The 20,144-nt window shown below is 33.1% G+C and overlaps 2 protein-coding genes across 4 annotated transcripts; one reads left to right on the top strand and one right to left on the bottom strand.

Annotated features, from left to right (window-relative positions):
- The first annotated feature begins 1,266 nt into the window (after nucleotides 1-1,266).
- Nucleotides 1,267-11,589, top strand: LOC114380032 (serine/threonine-protein kinase EDR1-like). 3 transcript variants are annotated; one of them, XM_028338929.1, is made up of 17 exons: nucleotides 1,267-1,640; nucleotides 2,612-3,008; nucleotides 3,414-3,617; nucleotides 4,029-4,217; nucleotides 4,410-4,654; nucleotides 5,188-5,307; nucleotides 5,503-5,592; nucleotides 6,715-6,810; nucleotides 7,413-7,511; nucleotides 8,025-8,145; nucleotides 8,492-8,780; nucleotides 9,858-9,981; nucleotides 10,074-10,093; nucleotides 10,305-10,461; nucleotides 10,748-11,036; nucleotides 11,163-11,235; nucleotides 11,334-11,589. In XM_028338929.1, exons 2-17 carry the CDS (start codon nucleotides 2,760-2,762, stop codon nucleotides 11,414-11,416), a joined length of 2,448 nt encoding a protein of 815 aa, XP_028194730.1. In that variant the 5' UTR covers nucleotides 1,267-1,640; nucleotides 2,612-2,759; the 3' UTR covers nucleotides 11,417-11,589. The 3 variants fall into 3 exon arrangements, with proteins under 3 accessions (XP_028194730.1, XP_028194729.1, XP_028194728.1); XM_028338928.1 differs by having other exon boundaries at nucleotides 1,267-1,782; XM_028338927.1 differs by having other exon boundaries at nucleotides 1,267-1,794.
- Nucleotides 11,590-11,662: 73 nt separating this feature from the next.
- LOC114380033 (F-box protein MAX2) lies at nucleotides 11,663-14,370 on the bottom strand. The gene has a single exon (XM_028338930.1). The coding sequence runs from the start codon at nucleotides 13,957-13,959 to the stop codon at nucleotides 11,824-11,826; it is 2,136 nt and encodes a 711-aa protein (XP_028194731.1). The 5' UTR covers nucleotides 13,960-14,370; the 3' UTR covers nucleotides 11,663-11,823.
- Nucleotides 14,371-20,144: the final 5,774 nt, after the last annotated feature.

The raw sequence follows: 20,144 nt of genomic DNA, 5'->3' as shown, positions 1-20,144 counted from the left end.
AAATCATTCATAAACTAAATAAGCTTTAAGTACAATTCAAGACTATTGGTTTCATAATAATAAAGCAATCATTTCGTTCACCAATCAACTTGCAACTTAAAATTAGCATTCATATCCCAAATAACTTTGGAAGGCCACATGTTTCCTAAAGGATCAAACAATAGTACCAAATTGGAATTTTTGTTGATAGCAAGATGGCAGAAACCATATGACATAACCTGTCGAATTAAAATTTAAAAATTAAAAAATAGAAACAGATGCAAGGTAAACCAATATACCAACTATTATGTATTCATAAAGATGATACTATAAAATAAATAAAAAATAAACATACCAGGCCACCAGAAGAAACATCAATTGCATACTGTCGCTTTTATAAGACATGTAGACATGGATGATTATCAACAAGATATATATGCAACATGAACTTAAACTTATATACAAGAAAAAAGAAGAAATAATTGATACAAATACAATTAAGAGAACCAATGAAACTATCTAATTTAATATAAACAAGTAATATTAAGATGTGTGTACAATATTACATATGCTGGAAAAAGTTCACATCGATATGTTTTTTTATTTAAGATCGGCTATGCACTTCTCATCATTGTTATAATAAGAATAATCTTCCATTATGAGTAAAGAAACAAAGAAGAAACAAATGGATAGGAAGACATACATGATATGCTAGATAAGGAAACCTTTGGTACTGATTCATGACAGTCAATATTTATAGACTACATTATTAGGAAGTTGAATGGATCATAGGAAGTTAATTAAAGCAACGTTTAGAAGAGATTAGGAGTTACAATTTTAATATGGTAGGTTAGAATTAATATGCAAGTTTAAGAATATGAGGAGTTACAATTTTAACATGACAGGCTAAAATTAATATGGAGGTTCAAGAAAGAAAAAATGTCTAATAAGTAAGTGAATTTATATATAGTAAGATGTATAGTTGCATATTATTCATTTAATGATCTAAAACTCTTTCCTATATTAATTTATTGCTTCATTTTTTGACTCAGGAGTTATTGTTTCATTTTGAGTAAATATAAACATTTTAATTTTTTGTAGTTAGGTAAATTAATATTAATATAAAAAGTAAAAAAGAAAAGAATATAGGACAATTGAGAAAAGCAGAAAAAGTGAAGAAGAGGGAAAAAATTTGATTTGAGGTACTTGGAAGTGAAGTAGTACAATTTACAAAGACTAGAATAGCAAAGTCTATTAGCTAGCTGGCGAGGGAGGGAGGTGATGAGGTCCCCAGATCCTTCTAAAGTTATAACCTCTCTCACTCTCTCGCACGTGACCACTCTCTTAAATCTCTCTCCCAATTCCAAACCCAACCAAAAGCCCATCGCTTTCTCCTTCCGTCAATCCTAAACCCAAAAAAAGCCATCAAATCCCTCCCTCCCTCCCTCTCTCTTTCATTTCCATTTCCTCGTTTCCATCATCATCGCGCTTCCTTTCTGTCTTTTTCCCCCGCACCCCTTACTTGTTATTATCACTGCCCCGTGCGTGCGTTTAATGGCTCCGCGCCTCGCTATAAAACCCCCCAAACAGATTCATTGAGATTCAAATGCTATTGGACGACACGCCGTATCTACGCTCAAATGCTCGGATCTCTCGCTGGTGTAAAACCGCTTCTCTCTCTCTCTCTTGCCTCTCTTTCCACGCCTCTTCCTTCTTCGTCAACACCTTCTTCGCTTTTAGTCTTCGTGTTGGCGGCAATTTGAATTCCGTTACTGTTCTCTCGCATTCGTGATGCTTTCTTTGGTACTATCTAATGTTCGTTTTTCTCTCTTTTCTTTCTTTCTTTCTTCCTTTTGCTTGTTACCAATTTGAATCTTGGAGTGAAGATGGAGTTGAGTCTGCGTGCAATGTAGATGCTATCTTTCTCTAGGGGCACTCTCAATTTTGGAGACTAGTTTCGTTTTATGGATTCCCTTTGAAATTGCGATGCTCTCTTTAGGCGGTTTCTGAATTCTACTGCTGTTTGTTGTCATTGAAGTAATAGTAGATGTAGATCCTTTTATTATTATGCGAATGCGATAGTAATTTGAATCTTGTTGTTGTTGGCGGTACTGATCAAGTTATAGAAACGTATTAATATTAATGAATGAATTGTATTAAATTGAAATCTGAAGCTCTCTGTTTCCTTATGCGCCTAAAACATGTGAAGTCGGTTGAGTCCCTTCGGGGACATCCGATAAAATTGGAACGATATGTGAAGTCGGTTGATGAGAGTATAGTTGAGTGCGGAAAAGAGAAGAGAGTAAGTAGTCTTGGAGGATAGTCGGTTTTGATGGAAAATGGAAAGTTATGGATGAGATTAAATAAAAAAATGAAGATGCTTGATTGAAGAGAGAATCTTTGGTATACTGAATAAATGGAATAAATATAAATAGATGTACTTTTGGAGATGTTAGTTTTGTTCCAAGATTTGCCTTAGGATGTGCAATGAAAAAGATATAAGTACTCATTCAATGTTTATGCCTTAGTGTTTGATACTAAGGTGAAAGGGCTTCTTCTTGCTTTATTGAATTGTAAACTACCAATTTCGCATCAGGATATATGCCTATACCTTGTTATTTGGTTTATGCAGGTTACGTGGCCTCCAGCTTGAAGCAGTTGGAGCTGCAAAAGTATGTGTTTCGATTATTTGTGGTTGTAGAGCTACCTTTAGCTTTGATATCTCTCTTATGGGTTAAGGAGTGTGGCGAAATGGTTTTACATTCCAATTTTATTAAAACATGGAAGAGACACGAGAAGATGCAGGGCCAGCAGAGCGAAGGCCATCCAACATGTCATGGTGGCCTTCAGATTTTGTTGAAAAATTCGAATCTGTTTCTTTGAGCTCTCAAGATGAGACCTTAAATAATAAAGAATCACCTAGACATTCTAACCGGGATGTTATGTCACCTCAGAAGGCGTCACAAATTCTGTGGCGCACTGGAATGCTTTCAGAACCAATACCCAACGGTTTTTATTCAGTCATTCTGGTGAGTTTTTTTTTTTTTTTTCTATTCTGTACTTTTTTCTTCTTCCTTTCTTAATAAGTATTTTTTAATCAAAAATGGAAAAGAAGACCCCTTTGTAGCCAGCATTTTTTAGGAAAATCATTGAATATTAGTATTATATAAATTGTTGGAAGATCATTTGCTTGTACTCACGCCGTCCCTATTGAAAATAATCATATTTTAGCCCATTTTGTTTAATATATCTCTATATGTATTTTCTTAGGTCTTATGGTTAATTAGATGTACAAACAATTTACTCAGCAAATATAATTTTTAAATATTTTGTAATGACTAATGACTTTCTACTCATTTATGGCATTATTGTGTAGTTTTTATGTAGTATCCCTGTTCTTCATGTGTAGCTAAAAATGTAACTAAAATGTGCAGGAGAAAAGACTCAAGAAACTTTTTGATAGTATTCCTACTTTGGAGGAGCTTCAAGCTTTGGGTGGAGAGGGTTTTAGGGCTGATGTCATTGTTGTGGATGCAGAGAAAGATAGAAGGTTATCTATGTTGAAGCAACTAATTGTGGCATTAGTTAGAGGATTGAATTCAAACCCACCTGCGATGATTAAGAAGATAGCTGGATTAGTATGTACTATCATTGCATCTTATTTTGTAGCTTGGGTTTACTGTTTATGGATTTTGTAATATATTATTATTATTATTATTATTATTATTATTATTATTATTATTATTATTATTATTCCATTGATCTGATGAGATTTTCTTCCATGTACAAAATGTATTTGTCAATGCAAAATACTTTCCAAACTAGTCCCATTATTAATTTTCGAGAGACCTTTTCATTTTAGTTGGCTGAGATATTCATATTATCTTCTACTTTCTGATTTCAGTCATTGCAGTTTTTATAATGAATTATTTCTCTTTAAATTTTAATTATCAATTACTAGTTTGTTGGTAGGTATTTGTGTCAATTATCTATTATAAGGTATGGTAAAAAGGTGCTCACCATTTATTATGGCCTCAATTTCTGTGCAGGTTTCTGACTTTTATAAGCGATCAAATGTAGAAAGCCCAGCAAAAGCTGCACTTGAGGAATCATCCCACATGTTTGAGAATCGTGGCGTCCAGATGCTGGGGCAAATAAGGCATGGTTCGTGCCGTCCTCGAGCCATCTTATTTAAAGTATTAGCAGATACTGTAGGTCTTGAAAGTAGACTTATGATGGTAAGCTCCGATTTCCTCAGTTGTTGCAATTGCAGCTATTCTTTGCCTTACAGTTAACTACTTCCTTATCAGTTTCAATCTAATATTCTAATGAAAATATTTTTAGCAAAAGAATCAATGGTAAATATTCAATTTTGCTTACTATCATATCTAATTTTGAAGGAAGTCTTGTTTTGCCATTCTCTCTATCAGGGTTTTCCAAATGATGGGGCTGCTGAATGTGTAGACTCTTACAAGCATATGTCAGTGATAGTTGTGTTAAATTCTGTGGAACTGCTGGTTGATCTTATGCGTTTTCCTGGCCAACTATTACCACGATCAACCAAGTCAATTCTTATGACACATATTTCTGCAGCAGGAGAGAGTGATTCTGCAGAAAATGATTCCTGTGACTCACCATTAGAACCAAATAGTCCTTTATATGGGGTTTCAGAGAGGTTAGATCCTAAGTGGTTTGGAAAATGGTTATTTTTTGTTTTCACTCCATTACACTTTTGCTACCTTTTGTTTCTCTTAAATTTTATTGTCCTCTAATTTTAATTGTAACATATAGCTATGATGTCGTCATAGTTTTCTAAATCATGCAATTAAGTCCTTGTCGGACTGATAATGTTGATATGGCACTTTGTTTATTATGGCATGTTGCCATGTATCTAAGTCAGCTAAGTCAATTGAACAGTCCTCATCATCAAATTTTATGTCAAGAAATGCCATTGCCTACATCAGCAAAAATGGTGCCATATTGCATCAAACTGGCAGGGTGGCTTTATTTTATCAGTTTGAATTTTGAAAACTATGAGAATAACATTTTTGCAATTGAAAATCTAGGAGGACCAGCTTTGCCTTTTGCGTTTATGCTTTTAATCGATTATTCTGACTATGCATTGCCCTAATATCCTTTAGGCCATCTGTTTTGTCAGTATAAGAGTTACCAATTGACCACTATTAATTCTCTTGGTCCCTCTGACAGTGTTGAAAAGGAGGAAAACCTCCAATTCCATAGAAGATTTGAAGTGTCTTCGAATGTATCAGGCCTTCCCTTGCGAAATATGATGTTACGATCAAATACCAGTCTGGACAGGAATTGGAGGTAATACCTCCATTGCTTATCCTCAAATGATACGTATTGGCCTTTTCACATTGTTTTCTTTTCAATTAAAGCATTTTTTCTCTAGTTTTTCCCATCTCACTTTAAATTCCCTTTTTGATTATGATCATTTTTTCTTCAATCTCTTAAGATGTAAAATACCAACTGTTTCTTGTTGATGACCTTGTCAATTCTCAGTTTTTCTCATAGTGAACCCAACATTGCTACTGCATTTGGTCGGCGTAGTCGGAGAAAGGTCATTGCTGAACAGAGGACTGCTAGTTCAAGGTTATTCATAATTTCCTTCTGTTTTGGATTGATGAGTGTGCATGTTACATTCATGACTAATTGTTGATATTGTTCATGATCTTGGTTTGTTCTTTTATTGTTGATGGTGCTTATAAAGTTCTCTTAAATTTATCTTGTAGAGTCTTTAGTTTAACTTGGATGGCTGGCAAGCCTGGCATCATGGGTTTTTTCTTGCATCTGAATTGACTGTCTGTCAGTGATTAGGGGGTGGGAAGCCTAGAGTGTTTATGAAAGAATTACTGTTGTTGCCAAGGAAAAATTACTGTTGCAGTTGCAGTATGAGGAATTGTACAACATAATTATTCTGTTACCAGTCTCATAGGATGGATTAGCCGTACTCATTGATGATTACTTTTTCCAAATGTGGGATTTATCTCTGGTAGAAATAGAATAGAACCCCTAAAATTACTGAAGTCTATGAAACAAGAAAGAACAGGTGTGCTGTAGGGAATAAAATCCAAGAGAGAAAATGAAAATAAATGCAGAGAGGATGACTAAAATGTAACCAACTGCTGAGCTGGAGATTGGGAAGGGGCAGGAGTATGATGTGGGTGTAAAGGAGATATTAAGGTGTAAGAGTGAGAAGAGGGGGGTAGGCTGGAATTAGTTGGGACCTTTGGGAGAGACTGGGCACTCTCTTAAACTTGTTTCTTTTCTTGCTTTTTGCACTACCTTCTTTGTATTTCAGAAAACCAGGACCTACTAGACCTTGATACAGGCCTGTACTTTCGACTAATATTGTACAGCATCTGTTTTTTGCTTCATTTTCTGGTACCTATCAATCTCATGTTTTGAAATTCTCAGAAAAATAATGGTTATGGTCTATATTCGTAAAATTTGTTATTACAATTTTGAGTAACAAATATCAATCTTCCAATTAGATGTGCCTATGTATTTTGCTTTCAGCATGTTGGTGATAGATGACTTCTCTGTTGATGATACGATGAACCAATTTTTATCTTTCTAATTGGTTTATTTATCAATTTTTCAAGTAGTGGCAACTGTGCCTAAATGATCTCCGAATTCTACATGCTAAAATATATTAGAATATTAAAAAATTATGCTGTCTTTTTTTTGCTTCAAATACTTCTGGTTTTGCAGTCCAGAACATCCATCATTGCGAGCTCATGGACGGTCCAAGCTTAGTGGTGACAGGACTTCTTTTAGAGATTTTGCTGATGACCAGTCTACACTAAGGTCTATGCCTCTGATCCCTTAATATTTTCTCTCACTGTGGTTGGGTTCTGGCAATCTGGCTAATTTATTTTTCACTTAAATTTTTATATGGTCCCTTATTGACTGAATGAAAACCAATTGCTCCTTAACTCTTCTATTTCTTTCTATCCAATTTTGGGTTACTCTGTCACTTTTTTACTTATCCTTTATATGAAGCAATTTATCAGAGCATGTCTTTTGACTTTATGGGTTCTAAAGTTAATGATGTTGCATTTACTTATTGAAACCTTATGGGCTGCACAAATCTTTGATGACTAAACATTCAGTGTTAGTTCAAGTTCTGATAAAAGCAATGATGTTGGCTAGTTGGATTTCATCTGAAGAGCTGTCAGGTTAAACTGGCACAGCCTAAAACTAAGTCGCCAAGTAAATAATATACCATCCTCACTCTAGTTGGTGCTGTGAAGTGGGTACTTATAGATTATTTCCTTTTCTACTTGTAACTTTGTTGGTGTGGGAATATTTTAATTATGGCTATTGTATGTCGTTATGTAACTTTAGGAATTTCTGAAAGTATTTTCTTCATCACGATTTTTAAACAGATGAACTTGTTCATTTTTCAGATCCAGCTACAAGTCAGATGGCGCTTCCTCATCAGAAGCTCGTAGGATACGAAGAAGAAGTATCAGCATTACACCAGAGATTGGTGATGATATTGCTAGGTTGGTTGTTAGTCGTTGCTCTTTTATGCTTCTGGCTTTTTTTATCCTAAGCATGCTGTCCTTGGAGTAGATTAATGTTAAATTGTTTATTACATATTTAGTATTGATTACTTTATGCTAAATAAAATTCAAAATATCTCAAACATTTTGATCAGAATTTTTTTCTGAAGAAAAAATTAAACTACTCTGTACTTGCCCTCTATCATGTACCCTTTACCTGTACTGCATTCTTGGTAATTACTCAACTTACTAATTTGATTGATTAATTTGTAGATTGCGGGAGGCTGGACTGTTATAAATGGTTCCTGCTTTGTGATAAATAACTAATAACTAATTCTAAGAATTCATGATTACATTTGTACTTTGGTCAAGTGAATCAGTGATCCTATATTTAAAATTTTCATAGTGCATAATCATCCATTATTTTAATCTGATAGGTAATGTAGTATGTGTGCTGTTACTTATTTAAAAGTTGTTTTAATACTGTGATAACTCATGATCTAATCTCTGTAGGGCTGTACGGGCGATGAATAAAACGCTAAAGCAAAAGCGTCTTCCGAGAGAGCAGGGGGGTGATAGTTCATTATCTCATTCTCCAATTGACAGAACCAGCAGTTTAGATCTTCAGAAAAATGTATGTCTGCATTGTTTTTGTAACAACAGCGTATGCTATTATTTAAGCCTTTATTCTCTTCCTGTGGCATCTTTCAGCATATTGCATCACTGAATGTAGAAGAGATCAGTATGCTGTCATAATTCATAAGTCTGATATTTTTCTAATGATAAGACATTACAACTACTAAATTTGCTGATGGCTATAGTATAATTTAATTTTCAATAATTTGTGATAGAATCTATTATGTGTGTTTTATTCTTGACGATCATAGCAACATTTAAATTATATATAAATTTTTTTGGGTTAGCTTCCGTTTTAAGGCATGTAGTTCGCTTCACGTGATTCCTGTGATGTGATATCACAGGTGTCAAATTTCCATCTTGATGGTCACCATGAGAGGTCCCCCTTATATTTGTTACACCGTGACCCTGTGACGTCTCAAAAGGCAATGTCGTTACCTTCTTCTCCGCATGATTATAGAGTACAAGCCTCTGAGAGAAGCGAGGCATCAGAATATACAACGAATGATGAACTGGAGTCTACTTGGAATAAAATCCTCGAATCACCAATGTTCAGTAATCGACCTCTGTTACCATATGAAGAATGGAATATTGATTTCACAGAATTGAATGTTGGAACTCGTGTTGGGATTGGTAAGTTTCAGCTTTCACCTTGTAGTTATTGAATTCATTTGATATTTGCAGTGCAGTTCAGTATCGTTTAAGCATGACTGAATTTCTGTAATGACTGCAAATCAGTGTCTGGCTGAATCACTTGACTCCAAATATTTCTTGAGGCTTGACTTCTGCAAAATTGTTCATGATTGTGACAGACCTAGACAGATCTTGGTCTGATCTGTTACAGCCAACCAGAAATTTTCCTAATTTTTTCATTGTCTGGTTTTAAAGTTAAGATGTTGCCTTAAAAACCTTAAATAAATTTTACTTTTCCCACTTGAAAAAAAATCCTTTTATACCCTCTTTACTGGTTTCAACAATTTCAAGGTTAGGGGTTGTTTTGTGTGTGATCTCCATTAAAGGAAGAATAAGGAAAAAGAAAAAAAAGGAAGAACCATATGTAATTTTCGGCCAAAGAAATAGTGCCAAGGGAAGGTGGAAAGAAATTGAATAATCAATATAATAGTAATTTAGTATAGAAATCTTGCGGAGAATTAGTAATTGAGGAATCCAAAATCAATCATGATAAGGGATCTTAGAATCTTAGAATGTGGGTTTGGGTCTAACTCAAACTCAAAAGAAGCTCGTGGGGTGAGGGTTGTCCCCTACTTTTATATATATATATATATATATATATATATATGCCTTGCCTCTAGCCAATGTGGGATTTGGATTTTTCCCAATACATTCCCTCATGCCTAGTAACACTTTTGGGCTTGGTGCGTGAATAATATGGTGAGTGGCCCGTTAATGGATTTATGATAGACTTTGATACCATCTTAGAATGTGGGTTTACAAAATGAACTTTTGAAATTTATAAAGAAATCAGAATTGGAGTCTCAGTATTTGGGAAAAAATAAAATTAGATAATATGCTATTATTATTGAAATTGTGTTTGCTCAGTTTATTAGTTAATTTCTTAATTTGTTACTAACTCAATATTATCCCATTGATTATTCAGAAACTATCCATTTAAATTCATGATTTGAACTGCCCTGAGAAAAACTAGGTTCATATAAATTTATGAAACTTGGTTTCTCTTTTCTTTTCCAGGGTTCTTCGGAGAAGTTTTCCGTGGCATATGGAATGGCACAGATGTTGCTATCAAGGTTTTCCTAGAGCAAGATTTAACTGCTGAAAACATGGAAGATTTCTGCAATGAGATATCCATTCTCAGGTATTTTACATTGATTTGCTGTTTGTAAGCATTTTTTTGTTACATCCAGCATTTGCTGACCACCAGTCTCTTTTTTTGTCTTTTTCTTCCAGCCGGCTCCGACATCCTAATGGTACTCTCTAACATCCTAACTAGTTATTTATATGGGTCTTTTCACTATTGATATCTTGCACATTTTGTTTCTAGATATTTTTGACAGCTGGAATTATTACCAAATTCTTCCTTGCTTGAAATTCTAAGAATGATATTGTGCATATATTGTCGTAAGAATATCTCATGTAGCATGATTTCTTTGATAGCATCTGTTATCTTATTTTATGCAGTTATCTTATTTCTTGGTGCATGCACAAAGCCCCCACGCTTGTCAATGGTGACTGAATACATGGAGATGGGATCTTTGTTTTACTTGATTCATGTGAGCGGTCAGAAGAAGAAGCTTAGCTGGCGGAGAAGACTAAAGATGTTGCGAGACATATGCCGGTAAGTTATACAGTGTGTTCGGTTTAACATCCTGGATCCATGTTCCTTTTGTGATTCACGTTAATTTTGACGTCTGGGTGACGCACATCCTGCTTTATATTGTAGATCCAAACAGCAGATAAACACTTGATTCTGATTATGCATAACCTTTCACTTCATTAAACAGTTGATTTATATATTACCTCAATAAATTATTGTCGAGTGTAATAACTTTTTATTTCAGTAAAAATTTACTTGTTATTAAGATTGCATTTGATCTGTTGACATTCAATACCTTGGTGACTAGGGGCTTAATGCACATACATCGTATGAAGATTATTCACCGTGATGTGAAAAGTGCAAATTGTCTTGTGGACAAGCATTGGATAGTGAAAATATGTGATTTTGGACTTTCAAGAATAATAACAGAATCCCCCATGAGAGATTCCTCGTCAGCTGGAACCCCAGAATGGATGGCTCCTGAACTAATTCGAAATGAACCATTCTCTGAAAAATGTGATATCTTTAGCCTGGGAGTGATAATGTGGGAGCTCTGCACCTTGAATAGGCCTTGGGAAGGCGTACCCCCGGAGAGGGTATGTATGTTTGATAGATGATTTGTTCATCTTCCATTATGTTGGTATATCCGTTATGCTTTCTTGAAAGTTTTGGCTTCTCAAATTGTGATTCTTTATGTTAACACTCTTTTATCTTCTCATTAGGTGGTTTACACCGTTGCTAATGAGGGTGCTCGATTGGATATTCCTGAAGGCCCGCTAGGCAGGCTGATTTCAGGTCTGCAACTGTCAAAATATTCATACTTGATTCGATTGGATATTTATTTTATTCAGATTCCATATAGTTTAACTGATTATTTGATTTTTTGTATGCAGAGTGTTGGGCGGAACCACATGAACGGCCAAGTTGTGAGGAGATTCTCTCTCGATTGGTGGACATCGAGTACTCAATGTGTTGATGCCGTGCTTTTATCTTTTGTACATAGTGAACTTTGGGTAGAGTTGTCACTTTGTGTTTTCGGCTGATGTATAAACTGAGTTTTTGTTCCTTATCTGAAAACTTATTGTAATCATGCATCGGTGCGTGTTCCTAAGTTTCATGAAGGGCAATGAAAAGTAAATCCATCACTCACATCTTCTGTGCGATGAAAAAAATAACAATTTCTCTAAATCTGTATAGAATTATTTATTTCTTGACTAAAACATTGGACACGAGTCTCGTGGTTACAGTGTAAAAAGAGGGAAAGGAAACAGAAATAAATAAACTAAAAGACAAGCAAGATGTTAATAATCGGCAGAAACTCCAAAACGTAAACTTTTTCTACATCAAAGCAATTTCCATTGTCAGGGTCTATAACATTACAAGTCAATCACAGATTCGACGCCTATTCAGTGCATCTTCAAAGCGGCTGCACGAACCTACCCTCATCTCTGTACTCATGTCATTTTCAGGAGCTGGATAATAATCCTCCCTCAGCTGTACATCCCTTAGGTTTGGTATCTTGAGAAAAAAATTCATGAAATGTTCGTGAGCTGTCCCGTGAATGAAGAGCTTCCTCAAAGTGTAACATTCTTGTAGCAAGCCAGCAGCTGGAAGTGACACACTCCTCTGGTTCACATCCTCATCCTGTGGTGGCCAGTAATGAAGCTCACCGAGACTCAAACTGCCAATGCCATTCAGAAGAAACCTCTCCCACAGGCTCAAATCCATTTGCCCCGATGGCGCCGTGAGAGCATAACCTTTAGTATCACCACAATCCAGCTGCATCTTCAATAGCTGAGGATAACAAGCCAGAATGCTCAGACCAAATTCGCTCTCTGCGGGTTTTGGCTGCCCCCTGCTATCTCCTTCAACCTTTATTCGAATCTCTTCCAAGACGGGACAATCCTCCAACCCTGCCACTGGCAATGGAGTCAACAGATCACCGACTTTTATCCAAAGAGAAAGATACTGCAGCTTGTCCCAGCTCTTGCCACAGAAACCATTGCCATTGCTTTGCAAAAAGGAATCATGAACCCCCATTTCATACTCACATCTCTGCCTCTTCCTTTTGGTTGCGTTCTCACATTCTCCACCCCCAAAGTAATCCATCAATTCACCACCATCACCCGGTTCATCCAAACCATTCAAATCAAAATTAAGAAACCCATGTCCCAGGCCATCACTCTCCTTCAACCCATTCCACACACAATCCACATGGAGCCGCTCAATCCGCTCCCTAATTGGCTCCAAGGCTCGGAGAGTCGCTGCGGTGTCAAGGTTGACGCAGCAAGAAACCTTGACATCAATCAGAGTCCTGGCGAGCAAACAAGCCATGGTCCTCAGTCCACGCTCCGTCACAAGCCTGCAACCCTGAAGCTCAAACCTAACCAGTCTCGAACACCCTCTGGCAATCTCAATCAATCCCATGTCATCAAGGTCCGCACAGTTTCCAACAGACAACGATTGAAGCCCGTGGCAAAGGGCAATTCCGTCAAGCCGAGACCCAAACGCCAAGCATATCCCTTGAAACTGTCCCAACTTCAGAACCCTCAAATTAGGGCACTTGGAACCCAACACTTCCAAAGCAAAACTACTCTCTCTGACATTTTTACAAACATCTAACACCAGCTCTTCCAAAAGAGGAAGTCCAGAGAACAAAGTCAAGAGGGCAGCGCGGCTAACGCTAGCGTCTTCTCCGTCGAAACCCTCGTCCTCTCTGCGATTCAAAAACGACGACGTATCGGCCAAGTGAAGCAGCGAGAGCTTTGGGCAATTGGATGGAATAGCAACCAGCGTGTCGTCACTGACGAACCCTATATATCTCGGATGGAAGGTGCAGACCACGAGAAAGTGCTCCAGGTTTGGGCACGACGCGGTAATCGATTCGATTTCGTGAGCCTTGAATCCCTCCGGTAAGGAGGTTGTTAGGAGGTTGAGGCGGCGGAGCGTGGCGGCGGAGATAGGATTCGCCGCGAGCACTTTCGGGATGTCCTCCGTCCAGTGGTAGAAGGAGGAGAGGTCGAGCGAGGCGAGCGATCGGCACTTCTTGAAGAGCTCGGCGAAGTCGGCTTCGTTAGCGGAGGTCGGCGGGCGCTGGTGCCACCGGACGAGCTTGACGGCGGAGAGCTCCGGCCAGGCGGAGAGGAGGAGGAGGCGGAGAGTGTACGGGTCACGCGCGTAGATCGCGAGTGAGGTGACGCGCGGGAACGCGGCGCGGAGGTGTTGCGCGAGGAGGCTCTGGTGGCCGACGGTGGCGGAGGAGGAGCAAAAGAGCGCGTGGCCCCAAGGCGAGAGGAAGGAGAGGTCGAGGTGCGTGACGTGCTTGAAGGAGGTCGGGATGAGATGAAGGTCACGCGCGTTGCCGCGGAGCGTGAGCGAGGTGCGCGTCTTGCGCTCTAAGTGGTAGAAGCTCCAGGACACCAACGACAACGCGTTCCGCGTGCGCGTGTCGGACACGGCGGAGAACACGTTCAACAGAATCTCCTCCGGCAGGTGGCCCACGATGCTGCCGTCGCCCATTCTCCGGTAAGATATTTCCAATTCCAACCCTTTCTCTCTTGCTATTTTCACCAAAATTATAAAATTAAAAAGAAAAGATATATATATATATATTTTTTTTTTTTTTTGAGCTGAGTGGTAGTATGATAGTGTAGAGAGAGAGAGGGGGGGGAGCGTGGGTAAACGAAATGTATTGGATGTGTGATGTTAAATTAGGGTAAGGAGGGGGATGGTATTAATGGATAGTGGAAGGAGAGTTTTGTTAGGGGCATGCAGACCCACGTGAATACGATGTATCTGCCTATCTGCTTATACTGGAATGGAAGTTAAGTTTAGATAGAGGAGAGAAAATAGAGAGAATGGAAAATGAGGGGTGGGTTTGGTTTTTAGTGAAAGACAGCCAAGGGAATGGGTGTAATGGTGCTTACGAAATCTGTCTGCACGTTATCAAGGAAAAAGAAAAGGAATACAGACAAACCATACAGGATTGGATGGGTCCACACACCAGCCATTTAAATCCTATGGCCCCACACATTAGATAAAGGGCCTTCACTCCTACTTTGCATAATCTATTAAATACTATTATATGGACTCACTTTTAATTTTATAATTCGATTTAAATTAATCTGAATCTGTTATTAAAATAGTTTAGGATTCAAATTTTGATAATATTATGATAATGAATTTTTTTATTAATATTATGATGAATAAAAAAAATCTCAATAATGTTAGCAACAAATGGATACATATTATCTATTAATTTCAGTGATCATTACTTTTTATCGGGAAAATTAATTAACCTCCTCTATCCTTTTCTTCCCTAAATTTAGACACAAGAAGTTATAAAATTTGAGTTTGGTTTCATTTGTTAGATCAACCACCTATCTATCGACATCAAGCTAATAGTTTAATATTTTAATATGCTCTTTTAAATATAATTTTGTTATGGTTTAATTATCTATTTAGTTTTTTATAATTTTTAAATTTATTTTTTTAATCCTTATATTCAAAAAGTGGATTTTTTAATCCTTAAAATTTACATTTTAATTTTTAAAAGATTTTTATCATTAAAATTCTTTAATTATAGAGACTAAAAAGAATAAATTTAAAAATTATAGAGACTAAATAAATTAAGATTTTTCTTATTAATTAAATTCTGTTATAATTGAGGACATTGTGTAGGTTTACTTTTTATTGAATAAGTTTTATTTACGATGTTATGCTTTTCATAAATTCTAATCAATATAAAAAGTATAATAAAAGAAATAGTATTTTAAAGAGTTTTATGATTTTGGCTTTCCTTTTCTTCTTTAGAATCTTGGACACTTTTTTCTGTTTGGCTAATGGCTAATGCTTCTATATTTGGTCTTTGCCGGTATTGATCAGCATTCGGATCACGCATTAGTGTCGCACGAATTTACGATTTTGTTTACAATTTTTTAAAGTTAATAGGTGAAAATTAATAAGTAATTTTTATTAAATATTATGATAAAAATATACTAACAACGTTCATTATAAATTTTTTAATAATTCAAATTTATTTTAATTTTCTAAATATGATATTTAAATTGATAATTAGGTACTGATAATTTAATTCTAGCTGTCCTTTAGTAAACTAATTTTAAAACTATTATTATTATTATTGAAAAAAAATTATATCCCAAAAAGTCTAATCCAACGTCACTTAAATATACTCTAAAATAAGAAAACTATTAATTTATATCAAGTTAAAATTTTCATATTCAATTTTATAGTAAATTTAATCTTTAAAAAATCATGTAGAAATTCATTTATTTTAAAAATTTAATTATCCAATTTATAAAACGAAATTATTTAAAAGTAAATATATAAATTCTCGCTTATCTAAACTAAAATAAGGACTAAGAATTAAGTTTTTTTTTTTTTGAAGATCAGAATTCAGTGTTTAGAAACCTGCACCTAGCCCAAAACTTATTTTAAGTTTTACTCGAGTCATAATATAAGTTTTATATATATATATATATATATATATATATATATATATATATATATATATATATATATATAAGGTTTTGGCAAAAATCCAAACGCATTAGCTGATTTGCTCCTTGCACGAGCCTGCAACCGGCAAGAATCAAATACACATTTGATGGATTCAACTGTCCCTGTCTATACTGTTGGCCTTTTCATAGAATTTTAAGGGATAAGTATTGTATTCTTTTGGAAAAACTAAAGTAATTTTAGGTACAAATAAAGTACTTTTTTTTTAAAGAAGAAAATAAAGTATTAATATATTAATCATTTTTGTGTTGAACTATTTTTTATATTTTTTTTGTGTAAAATTAATGTCTTAAAAACAGGTATATTATAACATTATTTTTTTTAAAAAAAAATCATTAAAACATCAACATATTTGTTATCATTAACACTAAATTAGTAACATACGATAACGAATTTAATGATGATTTCTGAAAGATTAATTTAATAATAAAAATACTTTAAATGATTAAAGACCTATGTGTTTTGGTCATTTGTAACGCAAACAATTGTTTGCTAATAGAAAAATTAAAATTTTAAAAAGATTTAAATGCAATTTTTGTTCCTCCATTTTAAAATAGAGATATTTTTTTTTATAAAAAAAGTCATGATTTTAATTCCTATATTTTAAAATAGAGATATATGATTTTTTTTTATTTTTGAAAATTCATAATTTGTTTATCCTATATTTAAAAAAAATCAATAATTTTGGTCCAATCTTCAATTATCTATATTTTATTTCTTACATTTTAATTAATTAAATTATTTTTGATGATATCTTAAATAAATATGTTAAGTCTAGGATTAAATTGGATAAAAATAAAAAAAAATAAAACATCGGCAAAATTGAAAATTTGACTAAAATTGGAAAATTTCTAAAATAAGAGAACCAAATGTCTCTGTTTTGAAATAAGGGACTAAAATCACGGGCTTTTGATTAAAGCTGATAGACCAAATGTCTCTATCTTAAAATGGAGGGACCAAAATTAAGAATTTAACAATAGGGGACCAAAATTGGGTCTAAGTCTTTAAAAAACCTTTTAAATAACTCTTATAAGCTTAGTCTTTTTAGATACATAAGTTGTTTTTTGCTATACAAAATTAGCCAAAAATATGATTGAAAGTTGAAAAATTAGTTAAAAGTTGAAAGCTTGAAGTTGAAAAATTAGTTTATTAAATTATACTAGTTTGATAAAACTATCTATTAAAATAGCTAAAAGTGTAAAATAATAGAAAAATAATAAAATAATGATTTATTTAAAAATGATAACTTAAAAATTGAATAAATATATTGAGGATAAAAATAGAAGAAAATATAAAAAAACTAAAGGGTAACGTTTTAAAAATATTTTTTTAAAAATGCTAAAATCTATTAAAATAAAGTTGCTTACCGAAGCTAAAAACTTGTGGAACATAACCTTTATATATAAAAAAAACATGACTTGATTTTTTAACAAATATGTTTAGCATAGCTTGGACCTGAACCTCATATATGTTAGGTCATAAGTCCTTGAGAAACTACCTACAGAAAATTGTCCTTAAGGAAGGCTATGTTCTCTCTTTTTTATAAAAAAAGAAGAAGAAGAAGAAAAAAAAAAGCACTCTAGTTTGGCTAGTGCTTGCTTGATTTCTTTGTATTATAATTTATAACTGAGCTAGTGGATATTGTATGGAACGATAGTGACATTGGGTAGATTATAGAGATTGATTAGGTTGAGTTAAATGCAATGAATGATTTTGGACGTTTTCCCATTTTTTTTCCTTCAATTTGCGTATAATACGACGCAACACAAGCGAAATTTCAAACATAATGCAAACAAATGAAAATTGATTTTTTTTTAATGATGGATCAATTTGATTCAGATTTCAGATGATGTTTATAAAATCAATCCAATCCTATCTAAACCCACATTATACTAATATCAAATTTACTTAATAGATGTTGAACATTAAGTAATATTATTTTATTTTTTCATAATTATAATATGTTATTTATAATTTAATTCGTTCTATGAGAGGTTTGTAATATGTAATTTTTGTTATTTTATTAATAATAAATATTAAATTAATTTATAATATTCGTTGTTTTGTAACTGGGATGTATAATTTACTTGTATGTTATAAAAAAAGTGTCAATATCTTAACAAATATCCACAAATACTCATAAATATCTTTAACTAAACCTCACTACTTATATTAACGAATAACAAAAGAATACTCCCTATCCTATTGAACCCCACCTCTACTAGTCTATTTATTTATCTATTTATAATATATAAAAATTGAATTCCTTCCTATTACCTTTTCACATAGCAAAATTAATCATTTGAAGAAATGAGAGCATTTTATTTTTGTGTCTATCACTTCTTTTTTCCTTCTTTCTTCAATGTTACTCACGATATAAAATATATATCAAAATATTTCAATTCAATCATATTGACCTCCAAATGTTTCTTATGTTCATGGTCTTCATTCTTCAATGTTTTATATTACATTTTAGGTTTAATTACTCATTTGATCCTTATAGTTTCATCATTTGTATATTTTAAAAAGTGATTTTTTAGTCCTTATAGTTTACATTTTAATTCTCTTTTAGTCCGTATACTTTGAAAGTGATTTTTTAGTCCTTATAGTTTATATTTTAATTTCATTTTAGTCTTTACCATCAAAATATGAGTAATATTATCAATTACAACGAATTACAAAAATATTAGCAAGTAATTCGTAATTAATTTATCGCAAGATAATTTATAATAAAAAATAGTTGATAATTCATAACTAATTTGTAGCTAATTATTTTTATATCTTTTTTTTTAGTAAAGATTAAAAGGTAATTAAAATATAGAATATATGAACTAAAAAGATCACTTTCAACCTATAGAGACTAAAAGATAAGGACTAAAAAAACAATTTTTAAACTATAGAGACTAAAAGAGAATTAAATGTAAACTATAGGGACTAAAAAAACCACTTGCGAACTATAAGGACGAAAATGTATGAATCGTGAAACTATAGGGATCAAATGATTAATTTAACCATTTATAACCATTTTCTTTTACATTTTATATATCATTCAATTTTTTCATATTAGTAATTTCTAAATTCTAATATATTTTCTGTTCTATAAATATAAGTTAAAATAAATATTTAACATCAACAAAGTTCATGATCTAAAATTAGTTTTCAAACTAATCTATAAAAAAAAATGTTGATTAAACAAAGTTGAAATTTATTTATTTTTCACATTAGTATGTAAAAAATATATTTCACATCAACTTTAACTATTATAAATATAATTTTATTTACTATCTTCAATATTACATATCACAAAATGAAAAAAAAAATTACATTAAATTACTTTAAACAAATTTTATATTGATTAAATTTATTTAATATTTTTAATTTTAATCCGATTTGTACTTTTAAATATATTGTAATAGGAAACTCCACTACATATAGGATCCACTAGAATATGATTTCAAAATTCAATGATATTTTACAAGAGAGAAACTTATACACCATACATAATTTAAGAATTGTCTCAACAAATGATGGATACAAACTTGTCACTATTATGATGTCTGATGATTCAGAGAAAAGAGAACATTCTCTTTTTGTGCCTATCACTTCTCTTTTTCTTGTTTCTTCTTCAATGTTACTCACAACATAACAAAACCTATATAAAAACATTTCAATTCAATCTTACTAGTCTCCAAATGCTTCTCATGTTCACGGTCCTCATTCTTCAATGTTGTATATTACATTCTATAATCATTTTCTTTTACATTTTATATATCATTCAATTTAAAAAAGCAATCAACATCCAAGAAGAATAATTCAGCCAAAAAGATATGGATAACTAGATAAATGAATGGTTAAATTGTACTTAACTAAGTGATTGTCATATGTCATTTCACTATGGAAATTGAAATAATTTTTCTAAATTTAATTTTTATATTAAGTTATATATATATATATATATATATATATATATATATATATAACATTTCAATAAAAATTGATCCATAATGTCCTATCCCTTTATTTTTATATTAGTATCTTTATTTAATTTGATATTTATTTATTTATGTGAAATGTTTGTTTACTATCTTAATTATTGTTTTCAATTCAACTTATTTAATAAATAAATAATTTTAATTCAATTAAGTCTATATCATACTTTTTGCTTA

Source organism: Glycine soja, chromosome 12 (assembly GCF_004193775.1).
Source record: "Glycine soja cultivar W05 chromosome 12, ASM419377v2, whole genome shotgun sequence".
In the NCBI taxonomy this organism is placed as follows: Eukaryota; Viridiplantae; Streptophyta; class Magnoliopsida; order Fabales; family Fabaceae; genus Glycine; species Glycine soja.
The sequence above is the reverse complement of the archived record's forward strand: the minus strand, read 5'-3'. Positions and strand labels throughout refer to the sequence as shown.

Coding starts and splice junctions, on each gene's coding strand:
- LOC114380032 (XM_028338929.1), top strand. CDS start 2,760: ATGGAAGAGACACGAGAAGATGCAGGGCCAGCAGAGCGAAGGCCATCC. Junction 6,811..7,412: donor GATGACCAGTCTACACTAAG/GTCTATGCCTCT, acceptor TTCATTTTTCAG/ATCCAGCTACAAGTCAGATG. Junction 11,236..11,333: donor GCTAGGCAGGCTGATTTCAG/GTCTGCAACTGT, acceptor TTTTGTATGCAG/AGTGTTGGGCGGAACCACAT.
- LOC114380033 (XM_028338930.1), bottom strand. CDS start 13,959: ATGGGCGACGGCAGCATCGTGGGCCACCTGCCGGAGGAGATTCTGTTG.